Genomic DNA, 12,565 nt, shown 5'->3' on the forward strand with positions numbered 1-12,565 from the left:
AGAGAGGCCTTAAAGCTGACCTGCCCAATGGCCCTCAGAGCCAGGCAGACCTGGATTTCAATCCTGAGTCTGTAATTCATTTGCTGTGTGACCTGGGATAGATCATGTAACCTCTCTAAGCCTCAGTTTCTTCACCTGTAAAATGGGCATAACATCTATTTCATTACACTATGAGAATCTAATAAAATGTTATGTGTAAAGTAGGATATTAAGGAAAGGTTGATGGAAAGGATTGCTTTTTAGTTAAGCTGTTAAAGAGAATTATTTCAGTGGGAGTGGAGGCAACAGTGTGGTATTTTTTATATTAAGAACATAAATGTGATGTTAGGAGGACATTTGGCGAATTTAATGCTTTATCTATGTGTGTGTTTGATTACAAATTTATTTGAGGAGACTCCTGAACTATTGATCTTTGCCAACTTCACCTTAGGAATTCAAGGAGTTGTGGAAGCCTATCAGAGCTGCCTTCCAAAGCTCCAACTCTATGGTCCCACCAACATCGCCCCCATCATTCAGAAGGTCGCCAAGTCAGCATCAGAAGAGACGAACACCAAGGAGGCATCGGTAAGGAGAGAGGCAGTTTGCCTGCTAATGGGAGATTGCCCTTCCTCACCTGGATATTGGCCATAGCACCCATCCCATTCTGACAATACATTACAGCAGGTGTGAGCTTGGACAAGTGACTTCACCTTCTCTTATCCTCAGTCTCCTCATCTGAAAACTGGGGATAACCATACCCATCTCTGCTGGGTTATTGTAAGGCTTAGAGATGGCGCATCTCCCATGTCTGCAATATTAGCTGGACAGAGGGGACACTCAAGAGTGGAATTTATTCCCTGGAGTATCAGGCATACCCACATTGAGTTCTTAGGGAGATAACAAGAACTGTCCAAAATAAACTTGCTTCCCAGTGTACCCATAGTATAGATGAAACTGAAGCAAAATAATAGATACTTCTGTCCCCTGGTGGTTAAGTACAACACAAAACCTCATAGCAAAGATTTGTTTTGTATTCTATTTGTGGTTTTCTTAAGAAAAATGCAGACCAAAGGTTTTTCGTACTCAGAGCTATAAAGCTACTTTTGCCCAGCCCTGTATATTACCATAATAACTTTTCTATGTATCATTTTAATGACATCAATATATTTCTTTTTTAACTTTGTGACTTCTTTCAGATTTAGTAGAACATTGCTGATGTCTGACATTTTCTTTGTGATTTTATCCTGGATTCCAAGATATTGCATTTGCAAAAAGAAAGTGATATACTACTCTCTCAGCTTCTTACATCAACTCCGCTAACCTATTTGTGCTGCATCATGTTCTCAGCCTTCCCTTATGGTAGAATGGATGGAGGACCATGCTCATATCTAACCCAGCCTCTTCTTTTGCATACCGGAGCCATCTCCTCTGACTCATCCAAGGACATTGACCTACCAACTTTTACACCTGTCTCTCACCTATTTTTTCCCCTTTCTACTGAAGACTTATGTTCATTAGCAAATAACACATCCTATAATATCTTTTGTTCAAGTTAAAATCTTTCCCTTGACACCACTTTAGCTACTACCCCTTATTTTACCTCCCTTTAGAGCAAAATTCATTTAAAAATTTGCCTATACTCACTGTCTTCATCTCCCCTCCCCTTGGTTCCTCTACATTTACCAGTCAGACTTTCCTCCCCAGCATCCCTCTGAAACTACACTTGTCAATCAACAGTATCTCCATTTTGCCAAATCCACTAAGGCCTTGGAGCAAATTTGAATCCTCATAGACACAAGATTTGGGGATAAGTGTTGGATAGCATCAGTATTTCATTTTACGTTTTAACATTTTTTTCTCATCAGAACTTCAAATTCAAATTCTTCAAGTGATATGTTACTCAGAAACCCAACATATACCAGTAAAATAGATTTTAGGAAAACAGATTGTTCTTGGTAAATCTGGACTAAGAGATGGGGTGCAAACATTTGTCCTCCCGTTTATCCCCAAGAGCATCCAAGGTGTCCCCAGGGCACCCCAGAGCCCATATTGAAAGCACAAATCATCTCGGCCCCTCTAGGGTACCAGAACTAGAAGAGAAAAAAGAGAACAGGGCTGACATAGGTCTGGACTTAGGCCGGGTATAAGCCAGCATGAGTTCTGCCCATCACTCACTCCCCCAGGGACAGGTAGTCTGCTCTGTGAGAACAGGTCAGGAAATGGTGCAAGAATTGTCTAATCCACAGATCCCCAAACAACTGACCCTTATGGTCCAGGAACAGTGGTTCTTTTCCCCAGCTCTTTCTCCTGTTCTTTAAACAATGTGTGGTCCTGCACCCCTTGTTATCACTGATAGCTAAGGGGCTTAAATTTGAACCTTATAGGCAAGTTGTGTCAGGGTCTGGATGTAGGATTTTCTCCTCGACTTTGTGGAACTCTTCTAGAAATTTTAAAAAACAAAAAATACCCTCCATATCTGAACAGGACCTCATATACATTCAAAGACGATTATACTCTTTCATCCGTGAGCATTTCCCTGGCCTGGCTTTGGAAGCAACTGTCACAGTAGCTTTATTGGAAATTTGCATCAGGCCTTTGATCCGACAGTCTGCAGCCTAGTACCTCTGGCTAGATTAACTCTGGATCAGATTCTAGAATCCTGATAATCCCTTCAGATCAAGTGTTCTTAACCTTTTCTGTTCCATGGGCCCCATTAGCAGCTGATGAAGCCCATGGGCCCCCTTCTCAGAAGTATTTTTAAATGCACAAAATAATCACATTTTAACATGCATATAAAAAATTATTAATAAAATATTTTACGCTCTTTTTTTACACTATGTCTTCAAAATCCAGGGTGTACTTTACACTTACAGCATCTTAATTTGGATGCTAAATTAGCATCACAAATACTTGATCTTTGTTAAAAGAAATTAAAATGTAAAATTCAGTTCCTCCATTGCTCTAGTCACATTTCAAGGGCTCAGCAGTCACATGGAGCTCATGGCTATTGTCTTGGGCAGTGCACCTTTAGACTTAAATATCTCCAAGCGGAAGAGGCAATTACAAGCAATCTAGTCCCAACCCTCATCGGAGAGATGAAGCTGAAACCCAGAGGAGTGAAGGGATTTTCCCAGGATCTCAGAAAATGAGGCTTTGACGCCGTCCTCCTGACTCCTTGCTGCTCAGTCAACCACACTGCTTCATAACAGTCACTAAGGTGATTATTAGAATTGACCTACAACTACTGTGCCTGCCTTTCAGTCCCATTCATCGTACCCTTAAGTTTTCAGGACTGTCTACACATAGGCACTCAAAAGAATCTGTTGTCGCTGTTGCTGTAGCCAGTATACACTGAAGGCACCTGATCTTGTCCTTGTCTCCCCACCTCTCGGTTCCCGTTGCCTGGCGTCTGATCCATCGCAGCAATACTTCATCCTGCTGATTCTGACCGACGGCGTCATCACAGACATGGCCGACACCCGGGAGGCCATCGTCCACGCCTCCCACCTCCCCATGTCGGTCATTATCGTGGGAGTGGGCAACGCTGACTTCAGTGACATGCAGATGCTGGACGGCGACGACGGGATCCTGAGGTCACCCAAGGGAGAGCCTGTCCTTCGAGACATCGTTCAGTTCGTGCCCTTCAGGAACTTCAAACACGTAGGCATTTCTCGGGGCTTCCCATGGGAGGGCAGGACCAAAGCAAACTCACTCCTTACGTGTTTCCACCAGTTAGTAGGGAAGCAACGCCACTATTCCTGCCTGCCTAGGCCAGGCCATCTCCCCCACAGGAGATGGAGAGCTTGGCTCTTTGGAGATAAAAGTGTAACTTGAATTAGAGATGAGAAGTCTTGCCAGCTATAGCAGCCAACATTTCACTGGCATTTGTCCCATCCATATAGCTTAGGACCTTGGCGCTGTCAGGGCTGCCATGTGCAGGTGGGCAGAGTGTTCCCTATGCAAGTGCCTGGCCAGAGATGCAAGGGGCAGCTTCAATTCGGCCTGAGTTATGCCTGTCGAGCCCTGTGCCCTGGCAGAAGCCCGTGTTTGCCTTGGCAAAGCATATTTTCAAGTTGATAGAGACCTAAATCCTCTATAAGTATGGTAAGCAGCACCAAGGAATTTAGTTAACTCCTTAAGGATGGAGCCAGTAAGATGACAAAGGTAGCTCAAAGGAGGATATAACATAGTTGACTGTGGTCAGTGGGGAAAGGCTGGAGTACGTTTGCTAGGGCAGATTGAAAACTAGGGAATGGCCAAAGGGGTTAAAAATAAATAAATAGATTTTGGATTACCTTCTCCACTGGACAGAAATCTTCCCAGTTTTCCACAAGTTGACATCTAGCTTTACAGTCTTGAGCTATAATCAATAATAAATAATGTCAAGCAGCATTACCTCCCCCTGATGACCCGAAACAGACACAGTAGACAGTGCTCTAGTATGACATCGAAAAGGGCTTAATAACAATGTTTTGGCATTTCAACTGTTGGATCATTGTTAACTCAGTGGAAGGAGGGGCACTTTAAAATTCCAATAGCAGCCTGCACCTGTGGGGCTGAATTACCCAGGACGCTTCTAATTCAAGCAAAGGCTCCCTCCAGCCTGGGGGTGGCCCTGAAGAACCCTTCAGAGCCTCCCCAGCTGTGTCTGGGAGCCCTTGAGGGTCATGTGGGCTGTCACAGACAGTCCTCTGTGACCTTCTATTCCTTGCCCCAGGGAAAGTCACTCAAGAGCAGAGCATCCCCGCCCCCATACTCCCTGTTGCTTTGCCCTCTCCACTGCTGGTGGGGCCAGCAATACCCCTCCCAATGGGTGGAAACTGAACTTGAGCTGCCCCACAAGAGGGAATCTCCAGAATGCTCAGTGCCCTGAAGCAACTCCATAGTCCCCTTGGAAACTGTGAGAATCCCCTCCTGTCCCTGCTGCTGTGACCCCTCTGTCACCTGGGCCGTCACTGCAGTGAAATCTGATCCCTACATCTCAAGGGTCCCTGCTGGAAACATCTGTAGCTTCCACTGCAGCTCCTCAATCCTCAGGGCTGAGGTCAGTAATCTAGGGACCCAGAGAGGAAGGGACAGGCTCCACGCCATCCACTCTAAGCTTTCCTTCCTAATGCTTTTTTGAAAAAGCCTTTCTACTCCAGCCAAAACCCCTCATTCAAAGGGGTTTATTGGATAGGTCCAGGCACCTGTGAATCCCACTTGGAGCCCACGCTGGGACCCCAGCTACACTGGGCAAGGTAACTATAGGGGGTGAAGGATGGATGGACAGTTGTTTACATAGACAAGTCCCAGTGCCAGCATCAGAGCCTTTGGCCTGTGCTTTGCAGAAATTGCCTGGTGTTCTGCGGCCGTCTTGGGACAGGAGTTAAAGCCAGCGTCAGGTAAATGACAAGCCCAGTGGCCTTCACTGAACCCCAGATCTCATGAATTGCCAGCTCCATGTAGGGAGGTCACCGCTCACTCCAGGGCTCCTTGAACAATGAGGTATAGCTTAGACACCTAGCACCACACAATTCTAATGCCCCTCTTAAGGAGGGCTACAGTGTAATTAGAATCATTAAAGGAGCAAAAGATCAATCCTTGACTACAGAGTTGAGTGCAGAGGGAGTTCCAAGTAACAGCCCCAACAGGCTCACAGGCAGGGAGCATGGTGAGGGGTGACCGTTCCACTGTAGCCCGTCTTCCTCCTGCCCGAGGAGGAGGTTTCCAAATGAAACCACTCGTCAGATGAAAGAGGCTCACCGTGTCCTCGGTTGTCTGCACGTGGACAGCAAGGAGTGCTGTCCTTTTCTAGGAAGGATGTGCTGGGGCCGGCTGAATGCACTGCTGCTGTGTTCATCACGAAGCTACTTATAGTACCTGCCTGATGCCCGTGGTGGGGAGAGGGGTGTTCTTCCAGGTTGTGATGTCCTGCTCCATCTGGTCAGCAGGACAGAGTAGCCATATCACTGACCACCACCTATAACTGCCTGAGTGAAGGGCCAAAGAACTTACTCCCTGGGAGAGTCATGCACTGCCCCAAACCACCTCCCCCCTGCCACACACACACACACACACACACACACACACACACACACACACACCTGTGTGCCAAAACAATGCAGCTGAGCCAGGCTAGGTTCTAGCCCAGGGATGGGCAAACTTTTTGACTCGAGGGCCACAATGGGTTCTTAAACTGGACCGGAGGGCCGGAACAAAAGCATGGATGGAGTGTTTGTGTGAACTAATATAAATTCAAAGTAAACATCATTACATAAAAGGGTACGGTCTTTTTTTTTTTTAGTTTTATTCATTTCAAACGGGCCGGATCCGGCCCACGGGCTGTAGTTTGCCCACGGCTGTAATCTAGCCTCTACCCCAAGCTTCCTCCTCTCACAGAGTGCCTACTGTGTGCAAGGCATGTGCTAGCATTGGGGCCACAGCAAGGTGAGAAAGTTGTGGGTCCAGGCTGCCAGGAATGAACTGGAGGGTTGAACATAGGGGTCAGCAGGAATATCTGTGGATGACTGAAAGGGGTTAAAATGTTGCTATGGGACTTCGGAGCAGAGAGAAGTCGCCGTGAGGAAATCCCTGCAGCTCGAGCTGGGTGTATGAGGAAGGACAGAGCCTTGGTAAGCCGGGAGTGGAGGGGCATCGGCCAAGGGACCTGCCCTGATTGGGCGAGGAAGTGGCAAGCTCGCCATGTGTGCTGCACAGTCTCCAGCTGCTCAGAATGCCAGGAGCATATCATCCACCTTATCTTCATGGATTTCAAATTAGATTTTGAAAACCATTTCATTACCCAGACGACACTGAATTCAATAAGCCATAAATAAAATGAACAGTGAGGAACTGATACACTTCATATTAGTCCGTAGCCCAGGAGCCATCTCTCTTCTCCCGCTCTGCACGGTAACTCGGGGCTTTGCAGTGGACAGGGCACTGGCTCCGAGCTGTGTGATTCTGGGCAAGTCATTTACCCCCTCTGTGCCACAGATTTTCATCAGTACAATGGGCCAAATGACATGCACATTGGAGGATTAAAGGTGGAGTCTTCACAAAGCTTAGCACAGTGCCTGCTCTGAGTAGGTGATTAATAAATACAGCTGTTAATACCAGCTGCTTTCACATTTTTGGCCTTTTCCTAACCAACTAATGCCCCCCAGCCCCTATTTGCTCACCAGACCCACCAGCACACGTGGGAGAATCACTTAATCTCTGTGCTGTCCCATGCAGTAGCAAATAGCCACGTGGGCATTTACATTTAAATCATTACAATTAAATAACATTTTAAAATGACCTCTTCAGTTGCACGAGCCACGTTTCAAGGGTTTATTAATTGCGTGTATCTAGTGACTACCATATTGGACTTTCCATCATGGTAACAAGTTCTATTTGACAGCACTATTTAGAAAAGTTTTTGTCTCCAAATAACAGCAAATCCATCTTACAGTGGATTACATGAATGGTTCTTAACCAAGGGTGACTCATTCCCCAGGGGACACTTGGAAATATCTGGAGACATTTTTAATGGTGACAGTGTGGAGTGCCTAATTTACATCTAGTGGGTAGAGGCCAGGGGTGTTGGTAAACATCCTACGATGCATAGGACAGTGCCCCAAAGAATTATCTGGCCCAAAACAGCAGTAGAGCTAAAGCTGGGAACCCTGGATTAATTAAGTACAAACATATTTTTCTCATGTAGCTAGAAGTTAGGGAGTGGGGGCTGACATCTGTTTTTTTCAGTGATGTGATAGTGTCAGGGCCAGCACTTGGCAATTCCCTTGGTGATAAAAGGGTTGCCATAGCTCCAGGAATCACATTCCTGTTCAAGGCAAAGAGGAAGAGGAAAGGGACACAGAGCCAACCATGTCTGTCCCCTTTTACCAAGAAGAAAAGCTTTCCAGCATCCCCCAGGAAAGCAATATCTGTCTCAAAGATGAAGTTGGGTCACATGGACCTCCCTAGACGGAAGGGAGGCTAGGAAATCATGTATTTGGCTTTGTAGCTTTTCTACGAGAGGTGGCCAGAGAGAAGGGGTAGAAATGACTTTTTATAACCCCAGTATACACATGGATCATGAGCAACACACAACCCTGCGCAGTTATTTATAAAATAAAAGAGCATTCATGGATGTCAAATGTCCAACAGGCTATAACATCTCCAAGATGTAAAGAATCATCTTATTATTTTAAAATGTGATTTTATTGATTTTAGAGAGAAAGGAAGAGTGAGAGAGAGAGAGAGACCGTAATGTGAGAGAGAAACATTGGCTGTCTCCTGCGTGTACCCTACTGGAGATTTAGTCTGCAACAGGGCATGTGCCCTGACTGGGAATCGAACCCAGGAACTTCTGGTGCGTGGGACAACACTCAACCAACTGAGCCACGCCAGCCAGGCATGAAGAATCCTTCTAGGAAAACTCCTCACAGTGTTTTCAGATTGTTGCTAAGATATGTCTCTTATTTTGAGCCTCCTAAAAACTCTGTGAGATAGAATCAATGCTTATTCTTTCCTATTTTGTCTCTGAGAACAACAGGGCTCAGCAAAGATGAATGGCTGAGTGACAAGCCACATAGGAAGGAAAGAGCTAGCAACCAGGCCATCGGGCATTAGTTCACTCCGTTCCCTTCGGGATCTTTCCTGAGGCATCTCAAACACTTGTTAACTGGTCACTCTGCTTCACATTTTCAATCTCTTCAGTACTTATGATGGGGTTTGAGCAATTTTTCTTGCCCACAGGCTGAGCAGCTAGCACTGAATACCAAGAGCCCATGCAGAATATCAACCTCCACCTCCATCTGCCTCAAAACATACAGTGGAGCCATCATGCTGGTAGAATAATGGCTACATTAATTAGCATGGGGGTACTCAATACGCTCCGTCACCAATACACTCCATCACCTGGCTTCAAGCTTATTTTCCAGCCCCATGCACCACCCACCAATTCTGCATTTGCAACACACACACACACACACACACACACACTTCAGTACCATCAGATGACTCGCTGTCCCTAAAATAATTAAATGCCAATCCCTTCCTTCTCTATATTTTAAAACATACCCAACTTAAATGCCACCTCCTCTTGGAAGCCTGCTCTGATTTCCTCCAAGATGACTTAGTCTCTTTGTTTTCTGCGCTCTGCTCACACAGTGCTTGTGACTCTGGAGCAGTGCTTGTCACATTCCATATGCACAGGAATCATGGGCATCCCATTAAAATGCAGATTCTGATTCAGTAGCTCAGGAATGGGTCTAAGATTTCTAATAAGCGCCCATGTGATGTGATGTTGTTGGGTTGTAGCATGTGTCATCTTTTACCTTAAAGTAGGGTTAATTTTGGCCCCTCTCACATGATGCTAACTTCCCTAATAGTAAGAATAATAAACCCGCCCTAACTGGTTTGGCTCAGTGGATGGAGCGTTGGCCTGTGGACTGAAGGGTCCCAGGTTCGATTCCCGTCAAGGGCATGTACCTTGGTTGCAGGCACATCCCCAGTGGGCCGTGTGCAGGAGGAAGCTGATCGATGTCTCTCTCTCATCGATGTTTCTGACTCTTTATCCCTCTCCCTTCCTCTCTGTAAAAAAAAAATCAATAAAAAAATATTTTTAAAAAAGAACAATAAACCCTAGCACAGTGCCTGGAACATAAGTGTCTAGAATTGAATATAAATAGAAACAAAAGTGCAAGGCAGTTCATTCTGCCACCTGATTTTCACCCATATTTCAGATGTGAATAGTTTGATATTTTGAGACAGGCATGCAAAAATAAAATTACGGAATTCATGGCTCAGGTTCCAACAATCTGACAACTCTTGCTTGGAGGCCCTTGTCAAATGCTGAATGAATGAATGAATGAATGAATGAATGAATGAATGAATGAATGAATGAGAGAGAGACTAGCTGCTCAAAACAGGACTCAAGCCTTTGAGGCTGATTCTCAGCTTCCTCTGGCCAGCTGCCAAAGTCATGGTGATTTCCTCTTCCCCGCAGGCATCTCCGGCTGCCCTGGCAAAGAGCGTGTTGGCTGAAGTCCCAAACCAAGTCGTGGACTATTACAACGGCAAAGGGATTAAGCCAAAATGTTCATCAGAAATGTATGAGTCTTCTAGGACACTAGCACCATGAACTCCACGCACTTTTACAGAGTTCCGAAATACTACTCCTGCTACTATTTACTACTTCTACTGCTCCTGTACTTTAAAAAGCCACACATTTAAAAAACTAGCACGTTTTGGTGATTTTTAACTAACTGGCCATTTTTTTTTTTCTTTTTTGCATGTGTAGCCCTAAGGCCTGGATCTGGTAAGCCCTTGTATTGTTAAAGACTTTTTACAAAGACACACAAATTATTCCAACTTACTCTTTACATTACAGCATGTCGACTTGAAATAAAATGGTATCTGTATCTGTTTTTTATACAGGTTTGTTGAAATTTTGCTAAATTTCTTATTATCTTTACACCGTAAAGCATTTTGAAACAACTACTGAACGTTGATAGCCAAAACGTATTTGGTTCTATCTGCTACAGATGAGAGACTTTTCAAAATGGTAGATGCATGGACTGTATTTTGCATGTTTAAAAAAACAAAATAAAACAAAACACAACGCCCACACTGTTTTGGCAGTTGTTATCTATAATTCATCCCTGCTGAGAATGGTCTCTCTGCTGATGAAGAGGCGTAGTCACCTAGGAGTAGTCTTCTTGATGGGGGTCTGGGAACTTAGCCCAGCACCTCTCACACTTTGCTGGGGATCTTGCCAAAATTGGGACCATGATGCCATAGGTATGCATAGGCCCAAGATTCTGCCGCTCTGACAAGGTCCCAGGGCAAGCATGTCAAACTCAAAGGCTAACACGGGCTAAATAAACGAGGCATGCGGCCCACAGGCCGCGAGTTTGACATGCTTGTCTCAGGGCATGCCAGTGCAGTCCTCACATCGCACTGAGAGTACTGAGGTTCTAGACTTTAGGGTGTGACTGTAGAGACCATCTGAACCAGGGAGGACCCTAGTCTGCTTGAGAATGGCACCTCTTCCCCATCAGTAGCACAAAGGTTGCCTGTCTCTGAGGAGGGAGTAGAAAGTAGTGAGACTGATTCCAGAAGCTGCACACCCCACATCAGCCTCACTGCTTTGTAGTCCCGCCTCTTCCTTAAACAGATGAGGGAGTATTCCCGCTGGCCGGCTCCTACCCTCTTAAAGGAGGCATCTCTCTCCTTGCATGAATGATGCCATGTTTACATCAACCCCAAAGAATGACCTCGAAAAGTCTTCAGTAGAACCGTGACAATGGAGACTTGGCCATGGCAAAGGGCTGTGCGGTGTCGCTCCCCAGAAATGTGGGCCACCAAGTTGATTTTTAAGCTGAGTATGGGGCTTCTTTTTGCCTCTTTTTTATCACTCCTGAGAGCAAACTTTATCAGCAGAAATGCCTAGGATCATTGTTTTAGGTGGTGGTGTTTTGTTTTGATATAAATGGCCGGTTTTGAACCAGAAGAATGAATGTTTCACTTATATAATCTTCTCACAGGGAAATGAACAAATGTTTTGCAGCATAAAAGGCACAAGACGGTCAGCGAGATAGAGAAGTAAATCGCAAGGTGAAATAGATCTGTATGTTGTTTTTTGAGGGGGGGACATATTAACAAGCAAATCAAATAGACTTTGTATAATTTCCAGTGTTATAATTATAGATTCTAACCTTGCAAATACATGTCAGCCAAATGCACAACATTTTGGGAATGATGGGGAAAATGTATGACTGAAAAAAATCATAAATATTTAAACTGTATTGTTTTATGAATAAATTGGGTACTTACAGAATTTTTTTTAAGAGTTATGGTCTTGTTTCTCTTTTCAAGGCATTTTTTTTTTTTACCAGTGATTTATTTCATGTAGGGGGCATGGATTAGGAAAAGCTCTTTCAAGGTCCATAAAAACATGGATCATTGTTCTTAATAGACAATATTTAGGTTCTGTCCTACAGAAATATCTGGCAGTTCTAGCCCCAAACAAGGACAGGAGTTTCTTTGTCTGTGTGCCTGGAACAAAGTAAGCACTCAATAGATATTTAATGAATAAAGAGATGACTAATCAAATGAATGAATGCATGAATGAATGAATGAATGAATGAATGGACTTATTAATATGCCTCATGAGCAATCACAGTTTTAACAAGTAGATTGAGTGACTGTGGCTGTCAATCAAAATGATGTACCATGCCATCCTCAAATATCTGTTGAGATCTGTTACATTCATGTCAGGACTTTCTGGGATCTGTGAGATGGAGTGACAGAGACAGAGTTCAGTTTGCCTAGCAGAACCTTATGAGAGTTGACTACCTTTTTCATAGCCAGACTGAACCCCAGCTCAAAAGAATAATAAAAATAAGGACTTACTGTATGCCACCCACTGTTTTAAATGCTTGTCACATACTATCTCATTTAACCCTCCCAACAGCCCTAAAAGGTAAGTAGCAGTCATAGCCTCATTTTGCAGATAAGGAAACTAAGACACAGAGAGGTTGGGTAACTAACCTAAGGTCACACAGCTATCAAAAGGCATAGACACTCTGGCTCCTGAGCTCAAACTCATTTTGTA

At 44.6% G+C, this 12,565-nt stretch overlaps 1 protein-coding gene across 2 annotated transcripts in view; it reads left to right on the forward strand.

Annotated features, from left to right (window-relative positions):
* CPNE4 (copine 4) overlaps positions 1–11,777 on the forward strand; it is a 354,210-nt gene extending 342,433 nt beyond the window's left edge. For both annotated transcript variants that reach the window (XM_036332620.1, XM_036332621.1), the window contains exons 14-16: positions 431–564; positions 3,403–3,639; positions 9,956–11,777. In XM_036332620.1, the coding sequence (XP_036188513.1) occupies positions 431–564; positions 3,403–3,639; positions 9,956–10,090 (506 nt within the window). In that variant the 3' untranslated portion in view covers positions 10,091–11,777. The remainder of the gene's footprint in view (positions 1–430; positions 565–3,402; positions 3,640–9,955) is intronic.
* The last annotated feature ends 788 nt before the right edge of the window (positions 11,778–12,565 follow it).

Source organism: Myotis myotis, unplaced genomic scaffold (genome assembly GCF_014108235.1).
Source record: "Myotis myotis isolate mMyoMyo1 unplaced genomic scaffold, mMyoMyo1.p scaffold_m19_p_13, whole genome shotgun sequence".
Lineage (NCBI taxonomy): Eukaryota > Metazoa > Chordata > Mammalia > Chiroptera > Vespertilionidae > Myotis > Myotis myotis.